We start from the raw sequence: 27,827 nt of genomic DNA on the forward strand, positions 1-27,827 counted from the left end.
AAAGGAGTGAAATTCTGTTACATGCTACGACATGGATAAACCTTGGAGACACTATGCTAAGTGAAATAAGACAGACACAATAGGACGAATACTGTATGATTCTACTTTTATAAGGTACGTAGAGTAGTCATATTCATAGAGACAGAAAGTGAAATAGTGGTTACCAGGGACTGATGGAGGAAGAAGGGGTGAGTTATTGTTTAATAGGCACAGAGTTTCAGTTTGGGATGATGAAACTTTCTGGATATGAGTAGTGGTGATGGTTGTAGAGCGTGAATGTAGTTAATGCCACTGACTTCTATACCAAAAATGTTAAAATTGTAAATTTTATGTTATGCATATTTTACCACAATACAAAAAATTAAATATTGGGTGGAGCTCAGAACAAGAAAAGTCTATGTAAGGAATCCATATCACCACATAAGCTTCTCTGTCATTTGGGCCATGTGACCCAGCAGGTATGATGCTGAAGTATCTGTGATAGGTTAGTGATACTGTAGGAAGCTTTTGATAATCTTCTATTATTGAATCTTATATGGGCTTTTAGGATTTTGTAGCTAAGTTATGTCCTCTTCTTTACATAACTATTCCCTTTTTGAGAAATTGTTTTGGCTTACTACCAGGCCCTAGTAGAAACTGAACGTTTGACCATGAGCTAACAAATTACTTTGTGACCTGAGTAGCTCATAATATACTCAAGGTATCCTGATACACCAAACCATAAAGTTGGTTGTGCCCAGGAGTAGTCCATCATTAAGTAGAAGTGGCATGTATGAGATCAGGGTCAAGCAAGTCTCTCTCTCTTTTTAATGTTTGTTTATTTATTTTGCGAGAGAGAGAGCATGAGAGGGAGAGGGTGGAAAGAGAGAATTCCAAGCAGGGTGCATGCGGTCAGCACAGAGTCCACTGCAGGGCTCAAATTTATGAACTGTGAGATCATGACCCGAGCCAAGATCAAGATTTGGAGGCTTAACCAACTGAGCCTCCCACGTGCCCCTCAAGCAAGTCTTTTAAGGCTCAAGTAAATTGTAGGAACAGTGTCCCAGTTGTCCATAATCTCTACTACTACTACATTGCCTCCTCCCTCTCAACTTTCATCCAAGGCGTTATTGTTAGCCCCCTATGTCCTGCTGAGTGACAGAAGAAAACTATTTGGGTCTGACTTAACAGTAGTTTTGTATTCTATGGTGCAGAAACTAGATACCTACAGCACTATTTCTACTCTTTGGGTAGTCCTAAAGGTGATGAAGGGAAATACTATAATTGGGAGAAAACTTAGAACAATGCACCTAATTGCTCACTTTGTCTGAAAAGAAAGATAGCTAGGTGTATGGATCATACTGATTCATGGGCAGTGTCTTACTGGCGGGATAGTCTGGAACTTGGAAGGAACATGATCGGAAAATTGATGACAAAGAGGTCTGGGGAAGGGGTATATGTGGATAGATTGAATGGGCAGAGTGTGTCTCATGTGATTCCAAAGAGAAATTTCATTAGAGGATGATCATAATAATCAGTTGGATGAGTGATACATTCTATGTATGTTAGTCAGCCTTTCCCCCCATTTATCCCTGGCCCTGACCAACAGACTCATGAACAAAGTGGCCATGATGGCATGATACAAGTGAGATGTGGGTTCAGCACATGGATTTCCACTCAATAAGGCCAATCTGGCTACTACTATTGCTAAGTGCCCAATTTGCTAACAGCAGAGTCCACAACTAAGCTTCCATTTCCTAGAAGTGTCTCTCATCCACGAGGTACATTGAATTGGGCTACTTTCATTATGGAATAGGCAGTCCTTTTGTCTTACTGAATAGATACTTCTTCTGAAAATGAATTTCTTTCCCCACACACAGTGCTTCTATCAAAACCACCAGGTATGTTAGATTTATGCAATGTTTTACTCACCATTGTGTTATTCCATATAGCGTTACTTTTAACCAGGAAACCCATTTTACAACACATAAAGTCAGCAATGGGTTCATGCTCATATAATTCACTAGTCGTATTATGTTGCTTATTATCCTGATATAGCTGGCTTGATAGGATGATTGAAGGCCCTCTTTCTTTTCTTTTTATTATGATAAAAATTTACTATTTTAACCATTTATAATTGTACACTTCAATGGCATTAAGTACATTTACAATGTTGTGCAGTCATCACCGCTATCTAGTTCCAAAACTTTCATCACCCCAAAAGGAAACCCCATACCCATTAGGCAGTCACTCCCCATTCCTCCCTCTCCTCAGTCCCTGGCAACAATTAATTGGCTTTCTGTCTTTATGGTTTGCCTATTCTGGATAATTTATGAAAATGAAATCATACACTATGTAGCCTTTTGTATCTGGCTTCTTTCACTTAGCATGTTTTCAAGGTTCATCCATGTTGTAGCATTGAAATGGCCTCAGAAGACTCAATAATCTATCTGAGTGACAATACCTTGTGTAGCTAGGGTAATGTCCTCCAAGTTTTGGCATATGTTCTAAATTTAAATATATATTCATGATTCAGGAATCAAGAGGTGGGACTGGAAGTGGATCCTGTTTTATCCCTAGTCAATCAAATGCAAGATTTTGTTTCCAATTACTGTAGCTTTGGGTTTGCTTGTCTAGAGGTCTTAGTTCCAAAGGAAGGATGGTTCCACCAGGAACATCTTGAACTCTTGAACAAAGCAAGAGTTCAATTAGTCTGTAAATTGAGACTGCCTTGTGCTATTTAACCAACATGCAAAGAAAGGGGTTACTCTCCTGCCTAGAGTGATCGATTTTGACTGTTAAGCTGATCTTGAGTTTCTGTTACATGGGAATATGCCTGGAATGCAGGAGATTCTTTGGGGGTGCTTCTTAGTATTCCCATACTCTGTTATATAGGTTAATGGAAAAAAACACAGCAACCCAGTAGAAGTAGAACCTCTAATGGTCCAGATTTTTCAGGAATAAAAATATGGGTTGCCACATAAGTGAAGAAACTATTATCAGCTGAGATGCTTGCTGAAGGCAAAGGGTATATTAAATTGGTATTGGGGGAAAAAAGAAAGTAGTTATAAGTAGTCATTATGATTACATTGCCAGTTGCAGATACAAGGACTATAATAGTTGTGAACATTTTCCCCTCATTTTGATATGAATACATTTGTGTATGTATTAACCGATTATTTTCTCCCCCACCCCCATTCCCCTAAGATGTGTTAATAGTGGCTAACTTTGTATCTTAGTGTTTAAGTTACAGGACATCAAAGGAATAATATGACTTATCAAGAAGAGGGATGAACATCATTCAAAGACTCTATCCTCTTTTGGGGAGGGAGGGAGCTGTCTCAGGCTGTATGACAGTTGCATCATATGGACATAAGCATGATTTTACTATGACCTTTATTTGAAAATTAAATATGATTTTAAAAAGTGTTTCTGGAGGTCAAGTTGACAAGAGTTTGGACTGGGGTGGTTTTGCACTATCAACTTAGCTAAGTTGGAACTACATTTCCCAGAATTCTCTTCTTTTTAGGGTTTTGGTTGGCAACAATAGAAATTTGCAAGATTTGAGAAGTGGAAGTGAAGCACCAGCCATTACACTTGGTAGGTCCATGCCAGGTCCCAAGCACTGCTGTAATTTTACACATGATTTGCTGACTCACCTTACTGGCTAGGGGAGGAGCAGGGCCTGCAGCTCCTCTAGCTTCTCTGTCTTAGATGAGGCATGTGTACAGCAAATCTCTCTCTCTCTCTCTCTCTAGATATATATATACACATACATACATTCATACATACATACATACATATACATATCACATATCTTCTATTGGTTTTGTATTTCTGGAGAACCCTAATATGCTCCCCAATACTGTAAAGAACACTGAGAACAGTTGAAGTTCTGATCTTGAGATACTGCATGGTGTGGTGGAAATGCATGGTTCTGAAATCACACAGAACAAAATTCAGTGGCACAAATGACTTATGGTCTTGGAAACTGATTCCTCATCTGTATAATTGGTATCAAATTTTACATATGTGAATATTGTGAAGGGTTAAACATTACATGTAGAATACCTGTCATGGCTCACAGTGGGTGCATAATAAATGTTAGCTCCCCTCTCTGCTGAAGGGAGATGCACTGTTTAATTAGTGCCCTGAATCTTATCAAATGATTTAATGGGAGTCTCTTAAATGTTATTAAATGTGACAGTAATTTGGTATATACAGTTTTATATGACACGAATACCATCTCTGGGTGTTTAAATGTATACAGATTTCAAACATTATTTGAGGTTAGTTCTGAGTAAGATCTAGGGCAAGTTATGTTTCCCTAAACCTAGTTTCAACTTAGTATTATCCCATGGGGTTTTTGTCAGAACAAGAGAGAGTGCTCAGTTTAATCCCAAGCATACAGCAGATGCTCAGTATATCTACTAGATATTGTGGCAGTAATTAGGGTTTCCAAGAGGAGTTGGGTCAGTTGTTGCACTAAAGGGGAGCTTGCCATCTAGTGAAGACAATATCCATGAAACCACAGGGGAAGTTATATTTGTTTTAATAGTAGCACACAAGTAGAGAAATAACCATGGAAGAGGTAAAGTTTTAAGTGATGTAAAAGAAACAGATGCTGTGGAAAGATGATAAAAAGTCTTGCAGACTTTTATTGATTTATGGAACCATGAGCAGTGGATACCTGATATCCTCAGTAATGATCTGCCATCTTGCCAGTGGCTAGTCATAGCAAATAAGTGGAAGGGTGGGTCCCCTGAGAGCAGAGCCGAATCAACAATTTTGCCAGCAGGAAAGAGCTTGTTCAGGCCGACATCCCAGGGGCTGGAATGCATTTGAAACAATGGATTGCAGTTTAGGGAGAAATTTGACAAAATGAACCTGCAAATGACGTATCCAACTTACAAAGCAGGTCAAGAGCTCTTTACTCTCTCTGCTTTCTAAAAATCAAAGCCAACAAACCAAAACAGTTTTGGTAAAAGGTCATGCAGGATCCTTTTTTCCTTTGTCTTCTCAGTATCATCCTTTCTTTCTCATTTTTTCCAGTGCATACTCTCACTTCTTCTTTCTCGGTCTCGGTGTTTCCCCACCACCCCTTCACCCTCTCGTCTCTCCCGCATTCTCGACTCCTCACTTCTCCCCTTGGCCCGGGACAGCCCTGGGGCCCGTACCTGCCTGGGGAGAGCCCCAGCCGGGCCCCGCCAAGGGACTGGCAGTGACGTAGCGGGGAGGATGGTGCCCGCGCGGTCCGCTGACGTCACTGCCGCAGCGGTCCCCAGCGAAGCCCAAGAATGGGAATTCAAGGAGGGAAGCACAGCGGTGACCCCGCAGTTAAGGCTGAGCACTGCCACTGCGCCCTGTGCTTCGGGTCTCTGGGGTCAGAAGGCCCGAATCTTGCTTGTAGACAGGCTGAGCCCACCCCACACCCTCAGCGCGCTCGAAAGCAAGAGTTTAACGATAAGGGGAATGTCCCCAAACGGTGGGGCCTCGTGCGCACGCGCCTTGTGTGGAGGGCAGATAAGGGAGAGCTGGGCGGGGGCTATGGGTTGAGGTTGGTAGGAGAGGAGGAAGGGGGGCAGTGTGTGGCGGGAGGGGACAGTGACCTAGCGCAGAACCGGAGCGAGACGGTTCACCCCCACCGCCGCTAACCCGTCTCCCAGGGCGCTGCGGAGGCGCGGGGCCTGCGGCGCGGCGTCGTGACGTCAGGGTGGCGGCGGCCGTGGTTGGCGCACCGTCCGCGGCTGCAAAGTGTGAATTACGCCGGGCTCGCGCCGGCGGCGGAGTGAAGTCAGGCTCCGGGGGAGGGGAGGGGCAGGACGGTGGCGGCGGCCCGAGCTGGTGGCTGGTCCCAAGCCCCGTGCGACCTGGGTCTCGCCGCTGGCTCCAGCCGTCTTTTCTTGCACCGCTTTCTTCTGTCTTTGCTCCACTCCTGCTCTGCTCTGCCCGGACCTGTTCCTCCCGGCCGAGGAGATCTGGGGCGGCAGGGTTCCCTCTCCCACTTTGCCTGCGCTGCCCCCGCTTGCACCCCGGAGCCGGGCGCGCGCCGGTCCTCGTAACTGTCGCCGCGGCCGCCGCAGCGTCTTCCCACCGGCGGCCCGGGCGGAGTGTTGGGGTGGGAAGGCGTGAGCGCGGCTTCCCGGGGTCGGCGCCCGCCCTCCCTGCCCCCGCCTCGGCCCGGCGCCCCCGAGCCGCGGCCCCTTCCCAGCACAGGGGCCGGCGGCCGCGGCTGGGCGGGCGCCGCGCGGGGGCAGGGCGGGCGTATTCAATGGAAGTATGTTACCAGCTGCCGGTGCTGCCCCTGGACAGGCCGGTCCCCCAGCACGTCCTCAGCCGCCGAGGAGCCATCAGCTTCAGCTCCAGCTCCGCGCTCTTCGGCTGCCCCAATCCCCGTCAACTCTCACAGGTAATCGCCGGCGCCGCCGCCACCGGGGCCCCACACTTGGGGGGCTTCTCTTTTGTTTCCCTTTTCCCACCCTGTTCCCACCTCCGCGACACCCCTGGTCTCCTAGCCATTTACCCCAGACCCAGCGTGGTTCATTGTTTAGAGATTTCTACGCTGGCCCCTCGATTCGAGAGCCTTTTCTTTTATCCTCGGGCTTTACACCCTGAGTGCCCCGGCCTTCTCCGACCACCCCCACTGCCAAACCGGGTGGGCTTTGGAGTCCTTAAGACCTTCCCCAGGCCCGCCCCCTCCATGCTCCGTGGTTTAAGCTTCAGGAATGACTCTTTTCCTCAGATCCAGTCGACGTCTGGATCTGAAGTCGGGCCTCTCTAACCTTAGTTGTGGCCCTGGCACACCTGTCCCCCCTCCCCCATACGCACACCTGTGCCGCGTTTGAGCCTTGCCTACCCCCAGCTCCCGCGCGCCCCGTGGCGTTCGGATGGTCCTGCGGTTCTCCGAACAATAGGCCAATTCCTCCTCGGTGTTCGCCAGCTCCTATTCTGTGGATGGACCTTAAGTGCTTTGAAAAAAAAAAGTATCGAGAGTGCTTCTCTGAAGCTTAGGTTTCCGCAAAGTTGATAGCCAGGTTTTTAATTTGATAAGGAGATTTTAGGAGAGAAACTCCTAATGAGCACTCACAGGAAGACTTTGTTTTGAATGGTCCAATACCAGTTGCTCCTGAGAATTTCGGTTTTTTCTTTGGTGATGCTGTTGGCCCAACTCCTTAGTTCTGGCTGATTTTGATTGCCAGATTTAAAATAGGCAAAAAGAATTTTGTTTACATTTGAACTAAGTGCCCTCCATTTCTGCTTTCAGAATGTTAAATGTTCATGATCAGTTTTTAATTTAATTCAATTATTTTTATTTTTACTATTGGTTAGTATTAGTATCTTTTATGGAACATATTTTCTCTCTGCAATTGTATTGTAAATATCCTGAGCCAGGTCTGTATTTTTCTTTTAAACCGGTAGTGTGGATAGTACCTCGTGGAGATTTTGCTTATGATAGGTGTGTCCAGTATTTGCCATTTGCTTCTTTGCCTAAATTGTAAAGAGAGCAAGAGACCATTTGGATTTTTCTCTGAATTGTTTTTATTTAGAATCAGACTTATATCATGGGACAAGATGGTATGCTGATGAGGTCAGAGCCAACTTTAATGGTTACTCTAATAGTTTAAATAATACTGTGTTGTTATTTTGAAAGTTAGGTCCATGCTCTGCCTCTATAGTACTGCTTAAAGCATCTGCAGGTTCCAAAATTAATGTTGAAGAAATGTTAATGCATTGCTGGAAAAGGTTTTTAATGGTAGTAATTAATAGTTTTTAATGGTAGTAACTTTTTTTCACTTAGAAATATTATTTTACTGTCTCAGATTACAGGCACATAACTAATGCCCATTTCCAGTTCAGTCTGCATAATAAAGGTGACCAGTCATCAGTTATAAAATTATAAAATACAGAAAAAGTCACTTGTGCTCCCTGAGGAGAGAATGAATGAGAAAGGAGATTCCAAGAGCATTAAAACAAGTAAGGCTGACACCAGGGGTTTTTACCAGTTGTCTTAATTAATCCTCAGAGACCAATTTTAAGCCCTACTCCTCTTTGACTCATTTCCTAGCCTTAGGTTTAAATGGGTAATGGAATTTTAAAAATATGATTGTGGCAAATAAAGCAAATATTGTAGGGCCACACCATCTCTTACTCCTGAAACTTAAAAAAAATTTTTCTGCACACCAAATATAGGAACTTATGAAAATTTGGACAGGAAGTTTCCTGAATTTACACTTTTTATCAAATTATTGTTGCTCAACATTAAAATGAAGATAAACTTACCATGGTTTGAAATGGTTACCAAGATTTTGAGTATCAGTTAAAACTAAAGCATATGTTGCTAGTGATTTCTTTAGGGCTAGATGGGAATGTGTAATAGGAAAAAAAGGTATAAAATTTTGGAATCTTATTCAGAGCTCTCTAAAATAAATATTTGGTTAAATAGAACCCTTGAATCTTCAGTTCTTAAGTCTAAAGCTATAGAAATTGTAAAAAACTGAGGTGGTTTTGTAGTTTAATATTAAAAAAACCCACACAACAACCCTGTTTTTATTAAGTGCTAAGAAGTTTTTTCTGAGTTTTTCTATTTTAGAATATGTTCAAAACTAGCAATCTTTTTAGTTCTTTATTTTCACCATAATATTACTTACCAACTTCACAACACAAGTACTTAATACTTGTTGGATGAGTGAATAAATAAAGAAGCTATCTCTGACTATCAGTTTTAAATATGAAAACAATGTAAGGACTTTTATCAGGGTATAGCAGTAATTTATCCAGAACTTGGTTTGGAACTTGTAACTGCAAACTTTAAGAGATTCAGGAAATAAATAGAAGAGGAACAACCAAAATGTAGATTTGAGGATCCTCTCAAAGCCTGTGTGTTTTAGGCAAAATTCTGACAAACTTGTTTTGCAAGTAGCAGCAAATTTGAAGGGAGTTGGAGGCTGCTTGAGTCAGGTTCACACTGATACCAGCAAAAGTTGACAGCTGACACACCAAAGCTGGGGATCAGAAGAAAAACTCTTCAAAGCCAGCAACTTTTAAAAAAGAACCCTGGGGACATATAGTTTAGGAGCTTGAGTGCTGTACAACACAATAATTATCAGTCAAAATAATATTTAATTGAATCTTTTTAAAAATCGAAAGATTCCCACTTAAAAAAGAAATCTCCATGCCAAACAATGTAAGTGTTGGTGCTTAAATGGATAAGAGTGAGTTATCTGAAAAATTCATTTCTTTGGAGCACCAACTGTCCTAAGAATGCCAAGTAAATGAGGCATTAACTTTTTGTTTTAAACCAGGTCATGTACTACTTTCTTGAAGGTTAATAGGAGTTTTTTGAATTATTTGAAAAAAATCAGGATAAGAGAAGTTTGTTTTGCCATTTTGAGCTATCTGTTGTTGATAGCTGAGGTTAAAGATTTATCTTGCAGAATAAAGTTGTTATTTAGAAAGAATATTGTGAGAACAGAAATTGTCTTGTTCACTGCTGTGTCCACAGTGCTTTGCATGGGTCGGTGCTCAGTAAATGAGGAGGTTGAGTTAGTGTATTGATGGCACCGACAGCACTGCACCTGCAGTTAATTTAGTCAGATTTTCTAAGCACTGGAGATGAATATTATTTGTGTTAGAAATTTGTGGTCTAGTTTTTAAAATTTATTACAAATCAATGGTATATATTATTATGGAACAAAATATTGGGATCTTTTTCGTTGAAGGCATTATATTTTTAGAGCAGTTTTAAGTTCACAGCACAATTGACTGGAAGGCAGAGAGATGTCCCATGTGCTTTCTGACCTGGTGCATGCATAGTCTCCCCCGTTATCAACATCCCCCAACAGGGTAGTACATTTGTTACAATTGTTGAACCTACATTGCTGCATCATTACCACCCAGAGTGCATAGTTTACATTAGGCTTCATTTGTGGTGTCTTTTTTTTTTTTTTTTAATACAGAAACTATTCCACAGATATTTGCTAAACACCTTCTGAGAATGAGGCTCCTTATGTTGAGTACTAAGAAAATGTAAAGAATTAGAAATTGAAAACAAAAATCACTTGTGATGGGACACCTGGGTGGCTCAGGCAGTAGAGTGTCCGGCTCTTGGTTTCGGCTCAGGTCATGACCTCACGGGTTCGTGGGTTCTAGCCCTGCCTTTGGCTCCACACTGCCCTGTGGGGCTTGCTTGGCCTTCTCTTTCTCTCCCTCTCTCTGCCCCTCCTCCGCTCACTCTCTGTCTCAAAATAAATAATATTAAAAATCACTTGTGAGCCTGCCAACCTAGCCATGTTTTTCTTTGATGCATTATATTCCTTATGCATAAACGTTTTTCACTTATAATGTACATCTCTGTTGTTTTTAGCAGTTCTCTTAGTATATGACAAATTATCAAGGCAGAACAGTTCAAAGTCCCTTGGATAAAAGTTGGTTCTTTAAGGAAGCTTGCAGGATTGTGGTAGGGGAAATAATATGATGTGATGGAATTTATTGCCAGTTACCAAGGTGTAATGAGACTACAAGAAGGTATACCCAAATTTCCTGCATAAATCAGGGGGAACCTCACACAGTAGTTGAGGCTTAGGCCAAAGCCTGAAGATTAAGTAGATATAAGGGTGCATATAAGGGAAGGAGGATAGACGATGGTCCAGGTAGCTGTGTAGATCAGCACTATCTAACAGAACTTGTGATGATGGAAAGTGTTAGGTAAGCACTTGAAATGTGGCTTGTCTGACTAAGGAACTGAATGGTAAATTCAGTTTTATTTAAGTAGCTGCATATGGCTTGTGGCTACTGTCAGAATACAGTATAGTTTTATATATACCTAATGAACATTAGTAGTGATGATATGTTGATCTATGAGTAATTTATTCTCTGAATGTTGAATGTTAGAGTTGTTTCAGGTCTTGGTGTTGTATATAAAACTTTAATACTTTCGTGCATGTTTGTTAGAGTGGGATCACTAGGTTGGGTCAAGAGGTAAGAATATTTTTTGGTTTCCTAGAATGTTCTGTCCTTACTTAGATAAATGATTATCTCTCTTACAGTATAATATTATAATGATTATGATATGAGATTATAATACTATATAATTATTTAATAAACATTTTATAAATATTTTGTAAACATTTATATAAATGTTTTACTGTGTCAGTAGATGCACTGTGGTATGCTGAGTTTGTTTCAACTTGCAGTAAGCAAAATGGACACTTTCTGAAGTGCCTTTCTGCATTTGCATTTCTTTTGTCAAACTTCATTTGCATATCTTGTGCTCATGTGTAAGGACTGTTATATATCAAATATCAGTTTGTAAATGTGCATTATTCCAAATTACTGTTACCACAGTAGTTGCCTCTTCACAAATCGACATTCAGAAGACAATACAGGGGATAGTGGGAGCAGTTGGTGGGATATCCTGGGAGTGGTTCAGTTGCTGAGACTTTCCTCCCTGTCCATTTCCCTAACACTTGTTTTGTTGGGATCTTAGTTTCATTTTTCTGTTTTCAGAAATGTCTCATACTTTGATTTAAATTTAATACTATCATGTTTGGCTCTTACTTCTGAAGTAATGTATATTTATGCTATACTTCAAATATATGCCCAAACATAATATTAATGTAAATCTATAGTGTATTTGGAGTGTTCTGATTGAGGAGTAGGGTGTTCAAATTGCTAGTTTATAAGTTGTCATCAGGAACACATTTAATGTATGGGATGTGATTTGAAGAGGTTTTAGACCTATGCCTAGATTTTTCTTTGTTGCTATGCTTAGAGTTCCATCAGCTGTACATACTGCCTACCCAAGAATTCTTTTTTAAACACAAATGTCCTGCAAGAGGTAAAATATTACATCCTTTTCAGGAAACAAAGATTAGGGAGCTCATTTTGGATGGAAAGAAGGAGAGGTATTATCCATTCTCTTTGAGGCAATTTGATAAGACTTCTAATACATTAGGGTAAGTTTCAACCCATCTTTCCTTCCTTTTTTTCTTTTCATGAAGAAAAATTTTAGAATAATTTTAGGGAATTGACTTCTTTTCTAGGGATGGGTATAGAGACAAGTTTGGGAAGAGAAGAGCTGAAGAAAGAGGAAGTAGACAAAGCTTAGCTTAATTCAGATTTTTTGCCTGGGACTATTGATAGCCATTTAGTAGGATTAAATATACTTAGGAAATGTAGGTGGTAAAGAACTCTCATTGCATGCAGATCTTAAGGAATTTAATTTTCTGTACTAAAGACTGTGTTTATATAAAATCTAATTTTGTTAGAAGTCGTTTGACTAAAGATCTTTAAAATCTGGGCATTCTTACATTCCCTTTGGCCACTCCAGAAAAGTTCAACAATTAATTTTTAATCTTCTAATTTAGAAACAACTTAAAACTTTTTTATTGTACATATTGCTTGGATCTATTTGAATTGAGAGAAAAAATTGAGTGTCTATTCTCTTCCTCATTTAAATGGCCTGTTCTTGCCTAAATGTAACATAGACTGTTGATTTTTATATTGTTGTCACATGTGTCTTTCAAAAGGTTATTCACAAAATAAATGATACTTTTGTATGTTTGCATTCAGGTGTAGTATATGAGGAAAGGAAGTAGATCAGTAGTATGTTCGGAAAGGAAAAAAACCCTACATTTGTAGATGAGTCTTTGAAGCTTGCAGAACTTCATTTTAGCTGCTGGCAGGTACCCTTCCTAATGGACCAGTGCCAGTGATCTTGTGGTTGAAATCAGAAGTGTCTCTTGTCTGCTTGTAATTTTGAGTAGGAATTGTAGGTGACTGCTCCATTCCTCCACCTGCTGGTAGGGATGGCTCTTCATTTTCTGAAGATGATGGCAAGAGGGAGGAGAGGATGAAAGTAGAGCAGGGCAGAATTTGGAGAAGAAGATGAGTTGTTAATTGGTTAACATCTACTCCATCGTCTGTGTTTTGGGTAGACCAAGCTCTAGCTCAAGACCATGTAAAGTACTTGACAAATGGTGCTTAATAAAGATGCAGTAGTCTTGCTTCAGTGGTAATTGTTTGTTTCTATTTATTGAATACCTCCTACATGCCAGATACTATAATTAATATTTTTAATCTTTCCAAAAACCCTTTGAGATAAGTGATATTACTCCCATTTTTCCCAAGGAGTAAACTGACCTTAGAGACATTACTACATTACTTGCCCAAGGCATCACAAGAACTTCAAGAGTGTTCTACACCCTCACGTTTAACCTGGCCTGCCTTGTTGGTGAAAGTGAGGTGAATATAGTTAGTCTTTTAGGTTTATGGATTATAGATTTTGTTGGCTCGTGGATCTGGATACGGAAAACAAATTGGATGATTTGAAGTGATAACCTTTACTCTGGTCTTTTCAAATCACATCTGGATTTTGTTCTAGATGCCACTTTCTAGGGGAACATGACTAGGTTAAATCATACTCTGAAATACCAAGATGATGAGGTAATTTGAAAGCATATTGTTTGATATGTGAGTGAAGAAATTGGAGACATGTAGCTTGGAGAAAGGAATCCCCAAGATTTGGGCCAAAAGGATAGGGATAGAAGAGCAGTTGGTGAGAGACGGTAAGAGCGTTGCTGTCTTCCAATATATGAAGGACTACCATGCAAATGAGAAAAAGGAGGGGAGTTAATTTAGATTTTGTTTGGTTGTATGTTCTTGATTGCTATACCCTGTTTCTACTTTGTGAGGGTTGTTGACAATACACAGGAGAAGATACAAACTTAAAGTTGTCACTTGTCCAAGGTAACACAGCTAGGTAGTGGAAATGGATCAAATCCTAGGTCATTCTGACCTGACCCTAACACCTATGCATTTTCTTCTACTTCCTTTTACAACATGGGAAAAGGATGTTACCACAAAGAGTAGAATGGGATGAATAGGTAAAAGCAATAGGGAAATAGGGAGATCTTGTGTGTAATCACACTAATAAAGAAACAAACTAAAAGAATGATACTTGCTTAAGATTGACAAAGTAAAAAAAAAAACAAAAAACAAAAAACAAGTATATGACATGAAGATTATGCTATGCAGTGCTAGTAGGATTATAAATTGTAAATTTGCTGACAGGTAATTTAGCAGTTGAATAAAAAAATTAATACTTTGCCTTACTTTTGGGACTCTATCCTCAGCAAATAACTAGAAATGTAGATAAAGATTGATCTTCAAGGATATTCATCACGTATTCATCACTGTGAAAAATTAGAAACAATAAGTAATTTATAAATGATTAAATAAATTATAATATTGTGAGTATTTAGTATTTGTTATTTCTATATTAGTAACCACAAAAATGCTTTGAAAAATTTAAAGGATATATGATAAGTAGTTTACAAATGATTGACTAAAAGTTAATATTTCTTAGTTTTGCTATATTATATATCCACTAAAATATTTTGAAGAATTTGAAGAATACATAATTGCATGGGGAATTGCTTATAACATAATTAAGTGAAAAAACAAAAAAAAACAAACCGAGTATCAACAGTTTATCCCAATTTTGTTTAAAACTAAATCACAAAATACATACATATCTACACACCATGCATACTCAAACAAAATAAAGGAAAAAAAAAGCCAGATGTATCCCCAAATGCTAACTGAAGCTATCTCTGTATGTTAAATTTTAACTAATTTTTAACTTTTTGTTTAGAATTTTGTGTAATTTTACCATTGTTCTTCTGCTAGCATGAATCTTTTTTTAAATCGCAATAATCTTAGAAAACGTGCAACAAGTTGTATTTGGGCCTGGATCTCTGACAGCGATGTCCCGACAGAGAGCAGGGTACTTCATGAGGCTACAAATTGACAACAGCTTGAAAGTACCTGGATAAGGATATTGTCAAAGGGATTGACTCTTCTGGTTCCTTCCAACTTCATGATTCTCTAATTTCTTTGAGTAACTCAATTATATGCATGACAGGTAATTTTGTATAGCTCTAATTAGTATAAAGTAGTTTCATTCTCTGTGAGAGATGTTGAAAAGTAAATTTAAGTGTAATTATTGTTAAAAAAAAAAAAAAAAGCCGGAGGTATCACAATTCCAGATTTCAAGTTATACTACAAAGCTGTCGTAATCAAAACTGTATAGTACTGGCACAAAAGTAAACACAGTTCAGTGGAACAGACTAGAAGCCCCAGAAATAAACTCTTGATTATATGGTCAATTAATTGTTGACAGAGGAGGTGACAGTATGTGGAAAAGACAGTCTCTTCAATAAATGGTGCTGGGAAAACTGGACAGCTACATGTAAAAAAAAAAAAAAATGGCACTGGACCACCTTTTAATATCATACACAAATATAAACTCAAAGTGAATTAAAGACGTAAGTGTAAGGCCCCAAACAATAAAAACCTTAGAAGAGAACACAGGCAGTAATATCTTTGACATTGGTCATAGATATATTTTTCTAGATATGTCTCCTTAAAGCAAGGCAAACAAAAGCAAAAATAAACTGTTGGGACCACATCAAAATAAAAAGCTTTTGCACAGCAAAGAAAACCATCAGTAAACAAAAGGCAACCTACTTTGGCACAAAAGCAGACACTCAGATCAATGGAACAGGAATAGAGAACCCAGAAATGGACCCACAAACGTGTGGCCAACTAATCTTTGACAAAGCAGGAAAGAATATCCAATGGAATAAAGACAGTCTCCTCAACAAATGGTGCTGGGAAGACTGGACAGCAACATGCAGAAGAATGAACCTGGACCACTTTCTTACACCATACACAAAAATAAACTCAAAATGGATGAAAGACCTCAATGTAAGACAGGAAGCCATCAAAATCCTCTTCAGTGATTTTGGAGAAAGCAGGTAAAAACCTCTTTGACCTTGGCCACAGCAACTTTTTACTCAACACGTCTCCAGAGGCAAGGGAAACAAAAGCAAAAATGAGCTATTGGGACCTCATCAAAATAAAATCTGCACTGCAAAGGAAACCATCAGCAAAACTAAAAGGCAACCAATGGAATAGGAGAAGATATTTGCAAATGACATCAGATAAAGGGTTAGTATCCAAAATCTACAAAGAACTTATCAACTCAACACCCAAAACACAAATAGTCCAGTGAAGATATGGGCAAAAGACATGAATAGACACTTCTCCAAAGAAGACATCCAGATGGCCAACCGACACATGAAAAAATACTCAACATCACTTATCCTCAGGGAAATACAAATCAAAACCACAATGAGATACCACCTCACACCTGTCAGAATAGCTAACAACTCAGGCAACAACAGATGTTGGTGAGGATGAGGAGAAAGAGGATCTCTTTTGCACTGCTGGTGGGAATGCAAGCTGGTGCAGCCACTCTGGAAAACAGTATGGAGGTTCCTCAAAAAACTAAAAATAGAACTACCCTATGACCGAGCAATTGCAGTACTAGGCATTTATCTACAGGATACAGGTGTGCTTTTTCGAAGGGACACATGCACCCCCATGTTTATAGCAGCACTATCAGCAATAGCCAAAGTATGGAAAGAGCCCAAATGTCCATCAATGGATGAATGGATAAAGAAGAAGTGGCATACACACACACACACACACACACACACACACACACACACACACACACACACAATGGAGTATTACTCGGCAATCAAAAAGAATGAAATCTTGCCATTTGCAACTACGTGGATGGAACTAGAGGGTCTTATGCTAAGCGAAATTAGAGAAAGAGAAATATCATATGACTTCACTCATATGAGGACTTTAAGGTACAAAACAGATGAACATAAGGGAAGGGAAGCAAAAATAATATAAAAACAGGGAGGGGGACAAAACATAAGCGACTCTTAAATATGAAGAACAGAGGGTTACTGGAGGGGTTGTGGGAGGGGGGAGGGGCTAACTGGGTAAGGGGCATTAAGAAATCTACTCCAGAGATCATTGCACGATATGCTAACTAATTTGGATGTAAATTTTTAAAAAAATGGTAAAAAAAAAATAAAGCAACCCACTGAATGGGAGAAGATATTTGCAATATGCTCTAATAAGCAGTAATATGCAAAATATATAAAGAACCTATACAACTCAGCACCAGAAAACAATCTGATTAAGTAATGGGCAGAGGACCTAAAGCAACATTTTTCCGAAGAAGTCCTATAGATGGCCAACAAACATGTGAAAAAGTGCTCAACATCACTCATCATCGGAAATGCAAATCAAAACCAATGAGAGATCACCATACACCTGTCAGAATGGCTAAAGTCAAAATGATGAGAAATAATAAGTGTTGGCAAAGATGTGGAGAAAAAGTAATTCTTGTGCACTGTTGGTGGGAACAAATTGATGCAGCCACTGTGGAGAATAGTATGGAGGTTCCTCAAAAACTTAAAAATAGAAGTATCTAACAATTAAACTACTTGGTATTTACCCAAAGAAAACAAAAACACTAATTCAAAAAGGTATACTGTATGTTTATTGCAGCATTATTTACAATAAGCAAGTTATGGAAGTAACCTAAGTGTCCATCAATTGATGAATGGATAAGGAAGATACACATACACACACATGATACACACAGGAATGTTGCTCAGCCATAAAAAAGGATGAGATCGTGTCATCTGAGACAACATGGATGGACCTAGAATGTATAGTGCTAAGTGAAATAAGTCAGAAAAAGACAAATACCATATGATTTCACTCATATGGAGTGAAATAAGTGGAATCTTTTTTAAGAAAATGAATAAACAAAAGGTAGAATCAGACCTATAAATACAAAGAACAAACCTGGTGTTTGCCTGAGGGGAGGGGCATAGATGAATTGGACAAAATGGGTAAAAGGGAGTGGGAGATACAGGTTTCCAGTTATAGAATGAATAATTCTTGGGAATAAAAGGCACAGCATAAGGAAGGTAGTCAATGATATTGTAGTAAGGATGTATGGGGGCAGATGTTAGCTACACTGGTGATGAGCAAAGCACAAACTTGTCAAATCACTGTATCGTGCACCTGAAACTATAACATCATATGTCAACTGTATTAAATATATATATATATTTATATATGTATATAGTTATTGTTTTGAAGAGCTATTTGATGACAGCCTGTGAAGAGACCTTAAACGATTACTGTGGCACAAGGAATAGAGATCGTTAGGAGTTGGGTCCTAGGAACTGATTTGGTGTGGGAGGTAATAAAAAAATTTCCCACTCTTTTAGTCTAAGAGACCAGGTAGATCATGGAGCTAATAATAAAAATACAGATAGGAGGAGGAGGCAGGTTTTGTTTTTCTGGGGAGGGGGGTGGGGTTGGGGGAAGAGAATAAATTTACTTTGGATTATGTTGAGTTCAAGTGTCTGGGGAGCATCCATATGGGGATGTCCAGTAGGCAGTATCTTAGGAGGAAGGTTAAGACAAGTGATATATTCTGACTTTCACTACTAGGGTTTTTTTGGTTTTTTTGCTCCTATACCCCTTCAAAGAATTGGAAAAACAAACAAAAAACTATATACCTTCTCATACATCTTGAATTTTTCCTCTAAGTTTCAGTATTTGTAAATGATAGAATTTTTGTTAAATTCAAACAATTTAAATACATTATGGAAATTTTAAAAACTTGATATTTTACGTTGTCCGTTTAAAAAAATATATATGTGAACAAGGCTCCTGGGTGGCTCAGTCAGTTAAGCATCTGACTTCTGCTCGGTCATGATCTCACGGTTCCTGTGAGTTTGAGTCCTGCAATGGGTGAGCTCAGTCCTCGCTTCAGATGAGCCCTGCTTCCTCCCTCTCTTTCTCTCCCTCCCTCCCTCCCTCCCTCCCTCCCTCTCTCCCTCTCTCCCTGTCTCCCTGCCCTTCATGGGATTCTCCCTCTTTCCCTCTCTCTCTTTGCCTCTCGCTCACTTGTGCCCTCTGTCTCTCAAAAAAAAAAAACAAAACAAAACAAAAAAGAAAAAAGAAATATATGAAAATGTCTTAATTTTAAGTCAGAATTTTACATTCCTTATTTTTCTCTTTGAACTCATTTGTATTTTTCTAGCATTGACATCTTATCCTAATGTATTCTTTTATAGTGGAAAGAATTTTATCAATCACACGATCATATTTTTCTATAATGAAAAGTAAATTCATTCATGAATTTAGTGAATGGGAATAAAAAATGCTTTAAATTGTCACCCAGTTCTTCTGAGTTCTGTGCAAAAACAATTATAATTAAAAACATTTAAATTTTCCTATGTCCATAAAGCCATATCAAATTTATTTTGGTCTGAGTAAGCAATACAATTTAGAGAAGATGGTGTTTTGCATTACCTTTCTAACTTTTTTACTTTAATAGTGAAAGTACTGAGAAATCTCATGAATTTAGTAGATAGTTATAAAACGTGCTTTATTTTAGCCATATCCCCCATTCTTCCAAGTTGACAGCAAAGTGATCTATAATCCGAATAATTGGTCAAGTAGTAAGTGGATTTGGTTTAATGTCTATATTCGTGGAAGTAGAAATTAGTGACCCCTTTAACTTGAAAATAATTGGATACCCAGTGTGTAGAATCATTATCTTCCTCACCACAGATACTTTGAATTCTCCGTTTGGCTCTTCAGATGTTGTTAGACACCAGCTCCACAGTAAGTTTCAGGAAGCGTTGAGTGTTACAGTTTCCTTTATGAGGTAGTAGAGGGGGAGAGATGAAAGGGCAGAGGAGGTAAATGAAAACTGATACGTTGTTTTAGCAGAATGGTTCTAGAAAATTGTATAGATGGAAGTTGAGAGCTGAGAAATCCATTTCCTTGAAACCCTCCATGCTCATGTACTTCTAAGGGTTATACATGCATGACACAGTTGGTAGACCACTGCTTTACTGTATTCCATCTTATTCTTTTTTGCCGTATTTTACCATTTTCTGCAGGTATACAGAAATAATACTTCATAAATCAACGTTGGTTTTTTTTTTCTGGTTTTTGATTGCTCCTGATCCCAGGTCTTCATACTTAATCACTCTACGACTTCCTTGGAAATGGAATCAGGGTATCAGTCCTTGAAAGGGACCCTATAAATCATTTTAAAGATTTGATGGTTGAGATTCAGAAAGGCTAAGTGATTTCTCCAAGATCTGACCATTAGAAAGTAGAGAAGTTAGAGTTTTAAAAATTTGTTTTTCCCAACTTTGTTGCTTTTCTTACTATATCCCCTGCTTCCTTGTAAAAGGTTTGATCTTTGTAATTTCCTTAAGTAGCAATCTTTAATGAACATTATTGAGTAGCAAAGCATCTATATAGTCCAGTGATTATTTGAACTAGTTAGAGTACAGACACACTCAATTTAAAACATGTTTGAGTTACTTCTTAAAACATAATCAGAGATAAAGCAAAGCCATTATTGAAATTATAATGGGCCAGTTGGAGTGATACCATTTGATTTGCTGAAATGAGATTTATGTACAAAAAGAAGGTTTTTTATAAAGAAAGGTTTTTTTATAAGGAAGGTTGTATTTCACCTATACGTTAAAAACTAAGAATAAAACTTTTTTACATTGAGGAATAAAATGATATTCCTGATCTATAAATTCTCACTCTCTAGCCTTTTATGTATGAAATGGTGGGTGATGGAATTTTTTAATATTTTTTTACTTCATTTTACTTTTTCCCTGAATTCTTTATAGTGAACATTTTAAGAAAAACAGTGAAGTTATTCCAAAAGGCAAACATTTTTTAAAGATTTTAGATTCACAGCACAATTAAGAGGAATGTACAGAGATTTTCCAGATACCTCCAGCCCCAACACATGTATAGTTTCCTCCATAATGAACACCCCACATCAGACTGTGGTACATTTGTTACTATTGTATGAACCTACATTGATATAATCATGCAGCGTCCACATTATACATTGGGTTGCCCTCTTGGTGTTGTACATTCTATGAATTTGGACAAATATGTAATTATATGTATTCATCATTAATAATATACAGAGTATTATCATTGTCTTAAAATCCTCTGTGCTCTACCTAATTATTCCTCAACTCCAGGCCCTAACAACTACTGATATTTTTATTGTCCCTAATTTTGCCGCCTTCAGAATGTCATGTAGTTGGGTTCTTACAGTCCCCAGCCTTTTCAGATTTGCTTCTTTCACTTAATAATGTGCATTTAAGTTTCCTCCATGTTTTCTTAATGGCTCATTTCTTTTTAGCACTGAATAGTGTTGTCTGGATGTACCACCACTTACCCATTCACCTACTGAAGGACATCTTGGTTGCTTCCAAATTTTGACACTTATGAGTAAAAACTGCTACAGACTTACTCTGCAGATTTTTTGTGGACATAAGTTTTCAACTCCTTTTGGTAGATACAAAAGGAATGTGATTGTGGGGTCATATAGGTAAAGCATGTTTAGTTTCATAAGAAACCACCAAACTACTTTCCAAAGTGGCTATACCATTTTGCGTTCCCACCAGCATGAATGACAATTCCTGTTACTCCACAACCTCACCCAACATTTGGTGTTGTTGGTGTTTTGAATTAGCCATTCTAATAGGTGTATAGTGGTATCTCATTGTTTTAATTCATATTTTCCTGATGACATATCATGTAGAGCATCTTTCTTTGTTTATTTGCCATCTGTATATCTTCTTTGGTGAGGTGTCTGTTAAGGTCTTTGGCCCATTTTTTAAGTGAGTTGTTTTTATATTACTGAGTTTTAAGAATTCTTTGTAGGAGTGCCTGGATGGTTCAGTCAGTTAAGCAACCAACTCTTGATTTCGACTCAGGTGATGATCTCACCGGTGGTTTGTGAGATCCAGCCCCCATCGAGTGAGGAGCCTGCTTGAGATTCTCTCTCTCCCTCTCTCTCTGCCCACTGCCCCCTGCTCATGTGTTCACTTGCGCTCTCTCTCTCAAAATAAATAAACATTAAAAAAGAGAGTCCTTTGTATATTTTGGATAACAATCCTTTATCAGATGTGTCTTTTGCAAATATTTTTTCCCATTCTGTGGTTTGTCTTCTCATTCTAATATTGTTTTTTGTAGAGCAGAAGTTTTAAATTTTATTTAAGTCCAGCTTTTTTTTTTTTTTTTTTTTACATTTTCTTATAGGAGTCTTATAGTTTTATATTTTATATTTAGGTGTGCGATCCATTTTGAGTTAATTTTTGGGAAGGGTGTAAGGTCTGTATTTAGACTCATTTTTTCATGTGGATGTCCAATTGTTCCAGGATCATTGGTTGAAGAGACCATCTTTGCTTCAGACTATCTTTGTTCTGTTGTCAAAGATCAGTTAGCTATATTTCTGTGGGTCTGTTTTTTGGTTCTTCTCTATTCTGTTTCATTGATTTATTTGTTCTTTCACTAATACCACACTGTCTTAATTACTGTAGTTTTATAGTAAGTCTGGAAGTCCAGTAGTGTCCTCCCAATTTCGTTTTTCCTCTTCGATATTGTCTTGGCTACTCTGGATCTTTTTGCCTTTTTATGTAAACTTTAGAATTAGTGTGTTGATATCCACAAAATAGCTTACTGGGATTTTGATTGGGATTGCACTGAAATTACAGATCGAGTTGGGAAGACTTTGACAATATTGAGTCTTCTCATTAATGAGCATTAAATATCTCTCCATTTATTTAGTTCTTTGATTTTATTCATCTGAGTTTTGTCATTTTCCTCATATAGATCTTGTACATATCTTGTTAGTTTTATACCTAAGTATTTAATTTTTGGGAGTGCTAGTGTAAATGGTATTGTGTTTTCAATTTTCAAATTTCGTTTATTGCTCTTTAACATTGCTATAATTGCTCATTAGTTCTAGGAGACTTCCCCCCACCCCCCGCTCCATTTTTTCAGATTTTCTACATAGACAGTTATGTCATGTGTGAACAAAGATAGTTTTATGTCATCTTTTCCAATCTATACCGTGTTTCCTTTTTTGGTCTTATTACGTTAGCTAGGATTTCCAGTGTAATATTGAAAAGGAATGATGAGAGGAAACATCTTTGCCTTATACCTGAGGTATTCTTTGAACAGGGCAATAGAAATAAGATCTATAGGGGAAAAAAAGGAATACTCATTAGAAAATTGGCAGAAGACTCACAGCTCCAGGAAGAAATACAAATGTAGGAAAACATATTTAGCTTTTCTAGTAATAAAGGAAGTGCCGAATGAATGAATGAATGAATGAATGGGAGAAAAGAAAAGAAAAGAAAAGAAAGCAAGAAAGAAAAATATTTTTGGCGGGGGAAACATTTTCATACTGGCAAAGACTGATAAAACCCAGTGTTAGCAGGGTATGAGAAAATGGGTATTCTTATATATGGAGCTGGGAGCATTATTTGATTCAGCTTTTGGGTAGGATAGTAGGTCTTTACAAATCAAAATTTTAAGTGTGAATGCTACCCTTTTTGCAGTTCTGGAATTTGTCTGAAGGGACAGTTGCAAAAATTTGCTAAAACATATATACATAGGTTATTTTGGTAACAAATTGCAACATTAGAATGATGGATATTTAGATTATTTCAGTGCTTACCAGTCTGGCGGTTGGTTAGAATATGTTGTTTTAATTCGGCATGAAACTCTACCCAGTAAAATGATGCCTTATATCCATATTTGTTTTGGAAAAATATACATAACAGTTTGCAGAAAATGCTAGCTGCAGAGTAGTATTTGTATTAACCTGTTTATGTAACTTTCTACATAACATCTGATTTTTGTAAATAAAAACATGAAGGATATTTTGTTCACCAATGTATTCATACGTACAAGTCTGATAGGTTGGTCAGCAAAATATTTACAGTGGTTATCTTTGGGACTGGGACTTCTAATTTTAATATCTTTGTACTCGTGAATTTTTTTAAACAAAAATAATATCACTTTCATAATAAGGGAAATCAGTAAAGCTATTTTTTTTTAAAACTTACCATTAAATGACCTATTATATAGAAATAATGAAGAAAGGTCTAGTTAGCTAATAATTTAATAAGTATAAATAGATGGGTCAGAAGTAGGTTGTTCACTGGCACATAGTATTCAAAGTGGTTTATTAAAATGGAAGTGTAATGGTTTGATGTATGGAGGAATACACTGCATTTTTAATGGGGAAAGTAAGTAACTTTGGCAGCAGATAGTTTACAAAAAAGTATTTTGCCTGTTTCAAAACTGAGAAGGTAAGCTTTCTGTTATAATTTATTCAAGTATTTGAGGGTCTCTACATTAGCATAACATTTATAAAATGTGAAAAGTCATCAAGAAAACTTATGGCCCAGAATCATAGAATATTAATGTTAGAAGAGACCATAGAAATCAGTTTTCTCACTATATAGATGAGTAAACTGAAAGCAGAAAGGTTTAAAGGGACTTACAAAGGCAATGTAGAAATCTCTTCTGTTGAACATCCTGATTTTGGCTACTCAGTTTTTGCTTGTGCATTTTTAGGATGAGAAGATTACCACTTTAAAAGGCAATCCATGGTGTTGAATGGTGTAGTGGGTTGAATAGTGTTCACCAAAAATTCATGTCTACTTGGAGCCTTAGGATGTGACCTTATTTGGAATAAGGATCTTTGCAGATATAATGAAAATGAGGTCATATGGAATTAGGGCAGGCCCCAAATCCAGTGACAGATGTCTTTTTGAGAGGAGAGAACGCACACAAGAAAGGAGGCCACCTGAAGATGCAGCAGAGTTTGGAATGATGCAGGTTACAAGCCTGGAATGCGAAGGATTGCCAGGGAACACCAGAAACTCCTAAGAGGCACAGGGGGATCTTTCCCTGAAGCCTTCAGAGGGAGCATGGCCCTGCCCTGCCAACATTGATTTTGGACTTGGAGCCTCCAGAACTGAGAGAAAATATATTTCTGTTGTTTTAAGCCACAAAGCTTGTTACTTCAGCAGCCCTAGGAAATGAATACAAATGGCTTTGGTTATTTTAAATGTATTTGTTCATTCTTTCCATCAGCAGACACTTACTGAGCACTTTTTATACGCCAGGTACTCTGCTAGGTGTGTCACAGGTGAATAAAACGGTTTCCTGCCTTGGTTCTTGGAGCTTGGTCCAGTAGGAAAAGGAGCTATGTAAATCTGTAATTGCAGTACTGATGTGTCCTCATCAGGACCGTATACGAAGATGAGTAGCGGCACAGATGAACTGGGAGAACCAAGGTGGGTTTTATAAAGACCTTTGTGCTTGGTTTGAGAGATGGAGCTGAAAACAGCCTCTGTGGTGATTCTGCTTGATTCCACCACCACTAGTGCTGTCAGTCCTGCCCAGCCCAAGGCATGTTTGGCCTGCTGTGATAGCGTCGTGTCACTAGAATTCTTTCTCCTCAGATCTGTTGAAGTAATTTTTTAAATGCAGTCACCTCATGCCACTGCCGAAACATCAGTGGGTTCTTTTCACAGTGAAAATAAAATCCAAACTCCTTTTCATGTTATGGTCCCATATAATCTGGTACCTGCCAACTTTTCAGCCCCCTCTTCTTTCACAGTGGTCTTCTTCCTGTGAACGTGCCAGGTTTGTGCCCATCTTTGACTTTGCTCTTGCTCTTCTCTGAGACTCAAGATCTTGGCCATGGCTCCTTGTCCTTCAAGTCGCAGTCCACTCTGCAGAGGAATCTTCCCTGACAGCACCCCTCCCCCGTCTGTCCTTTTACCTTGTTTTATTTATGGCATACAACACTAACTCAATTCATTTGTCTGCCTCTGCCTGGCTTCCACCCCTACCTCACTCCCCACCTCACTCCCCACCCTGCCACCACAGACTGTGTGGTCAGGAAGCAGGGATCTTGTTTACCCAGTCAGTGCCATGTCCCTAGCATGCAACATACAGGAAGTGTTCAATACAAAAGAATGAAGAAAAATTTACTCTTTTAGTCTCATGCTACCATGTCTGATCGTATGTCACCATATCTCTCTTTGGGATGAATCTCAAATTGTATTCCTGTAATTTCAGTTTATAGTCCCACCTACACCCTCCCCTTAAAATTCCACCTTCATCGTTATACTCTTTCTGAGCTGCCGCTGTGGTATGGAGCTATCTTAATCTCTAAATTTATGTAATCTTATTTAAAAATTCACTGAGGTTTAGAAAAGTTGCCCAAAGTAACACAACTGTAAATGGTGTTTCTGGGGTTTGAACTTAGATCTGTCTTTGACTAGAGCTCATGTCTGCTGTACTGGAGTAGGCTGCTGAATGCTTTTTGGTGAGGGGTAGGTAAAAATAAAAACTTAGAATAGGAGCCCTCTCCATTTTGAATGGAAATAGCAGACACTTCATAATGTTTCTTTAAGAAGAACTAGGTGATATTTGTTAAAAGGAATTCTAAAAAGAAACTTGAGTTTCTTCTTTGGATTGAAGTTAATATGTGCTTATTATTTAAAAAAATGGAATATATAAAAAAATACAAAGAAGAAAGAGGAAAGTAAACACTGTCTGTAATCCTATCACCCAGTGGTAAATAGTTAACATTTTAGAACATTTTCATCCAATCGTTTTCTGTACCAATATAAAATATTGTAATGTCATTTTCATATACAAGTGTTTCTCTAAATTTTGAAACAATTTCCTGATGTAATTACTAGATCAGAGCATACTGTCAAATTTCTTTCCAGAAAGAAGTGATAAAGTGATACCAGTTTATATTTCCATGAGCAGCATATGAGCGCCTTTTCATACGTTGCTGATATTTTTAGTTTCCATTTCTTGGATTTTTGTTGATATTAAACTTGTATTAGATGTTTATTAATTACCTGATACCTATCTTCTGTGACTTGTCTATATCCATTGCCTATTTTTCTAGAGCTGAGAATGTGAAATTGGAGGAAGAAATTTTATGCTTAGAAAAGTATATTGAAAATTAATGACTTGAAATCTTCTGGATGTACTACTGAAGCATGCTCACTGTTAAAAACTATCAGCACACAATCTCTCCCTCAAGTAAATATTTTAAATTTAGTGATACTGGGGCATCTGGGTGGCTCAGTCGGTTGGGTGTCCGATTTCAGCTCAGGTCATGATCTCACAGTTGGTGAGTTCGAGCCCCACATTGGGCTAGGTGCTGACAGCCCAAAGCCTGGAGCCTGTTTCAGATTCTGTGTCCCCCTCTTTCTCTGCCCCTCCCCTGCTCACGCGCGCGCTCGCTCGCTCTCTCTCTCAAAAACAAACATTTAAAAAATTTAAAAAAAATTAGTGATACTACCTCAAATTTTGTATAAATAAGAAAAATGGAACATAAGACCATTTTACATAGCTTTTCTAAAATCTCAATTTTTAAAGATAATTTCTGTCTAATATTTAAAAGGTTTTTTAATGGTTTAAAATAGTAACATAAAAAAGGACAATTGGAAGATAAAAGCAAAATATATATTACATGATATGTGCAACCAACCTTTTCATTTTTCCTTTGTTTCATAGTGAAAATTCTCCATTTTCAGAGAAAAACTTCCTGGAAGTGACCAAGAATTTTTGTGGTTGGCCCCAGCTCATTTCTAGTTGAGGGGTAGTTTTAATAACTGTCGAGGTTTCCACACTAATTTCCCCATCAGTGGTGTTTTTTACGTTTCTTTAGAGTAGGATTCATGTGGTGGGCTATGAAAGAAAAACTATTGAAGATACAGAAATAAGACTTAGGACTTTTATTTATATTTATTTCTAACCTTATTTTCTTTTTTTTTTTATTTAAAAAAATTTTTTTTAAACGTTTATTTATTTTTGGGACAGAGAGAGACAGAGCATGAACGGGGGAGGGGCAGAGAGAGAGGGAGACACAGAATCGGAAACAGGGTCCAGGCTCTGAGCCATCAGCCCAGAGCCTGACGCGGGGCTCGAACTCACGGACCGCGAGATCGTGACCTGGCTGAAGTCGGACGCTTAACCGACTGCGCCACCCAGGCGCCCCTCTAACCTTATTTTCT

At 38.4% G+C, this 27,827-nt stretch overlaps 1 protein-coding gene across 2 annotated transcripts in view; it reads left to right on the plus strand.

Moving 5' to 3' along the window:
* The first annotated feature begins 5,684 nt into the window (after positions 1–5,684).
* Positions 5,685–27,827, plus strand: part of PDE7A (phosphodiesterase 7A) — a 127,034-nt gene continuing 104,891 nt past the window's right edge. For both annotated transcript variants that reach the window (XR_005794208.1, XM_040487700.1), the window contains exon 1: positions 5,685–6,388. Coding sequence is in view for 1 of the 2 variants with exons in the window: in XM_040487700.1 (XP_040343634.1) it covers positions 6,251–6,388 (138 nt within the window). In the remaining variant the exon portion in view is untranslated. The remainder of the gene's footprint in view (positions 6,389–27,827) is intronic.

This window comes from Herpailurus yagouaroundi, unplaced genomic scaffold (assembly GCF_014898765.1).
Source record: "Herpailurus yagouaroundi ecotype Mexico unplaced genomic scaffold, PumYag 165, whole genome shotgun sequence".
Taxonomy (NCBI): domain Eukaryota; kingdom Metazoa; phylum Chordata; class Mammalia; order Carnivora; family Felidae; genus Herpailurus; species Herpailurus yagouaroundi.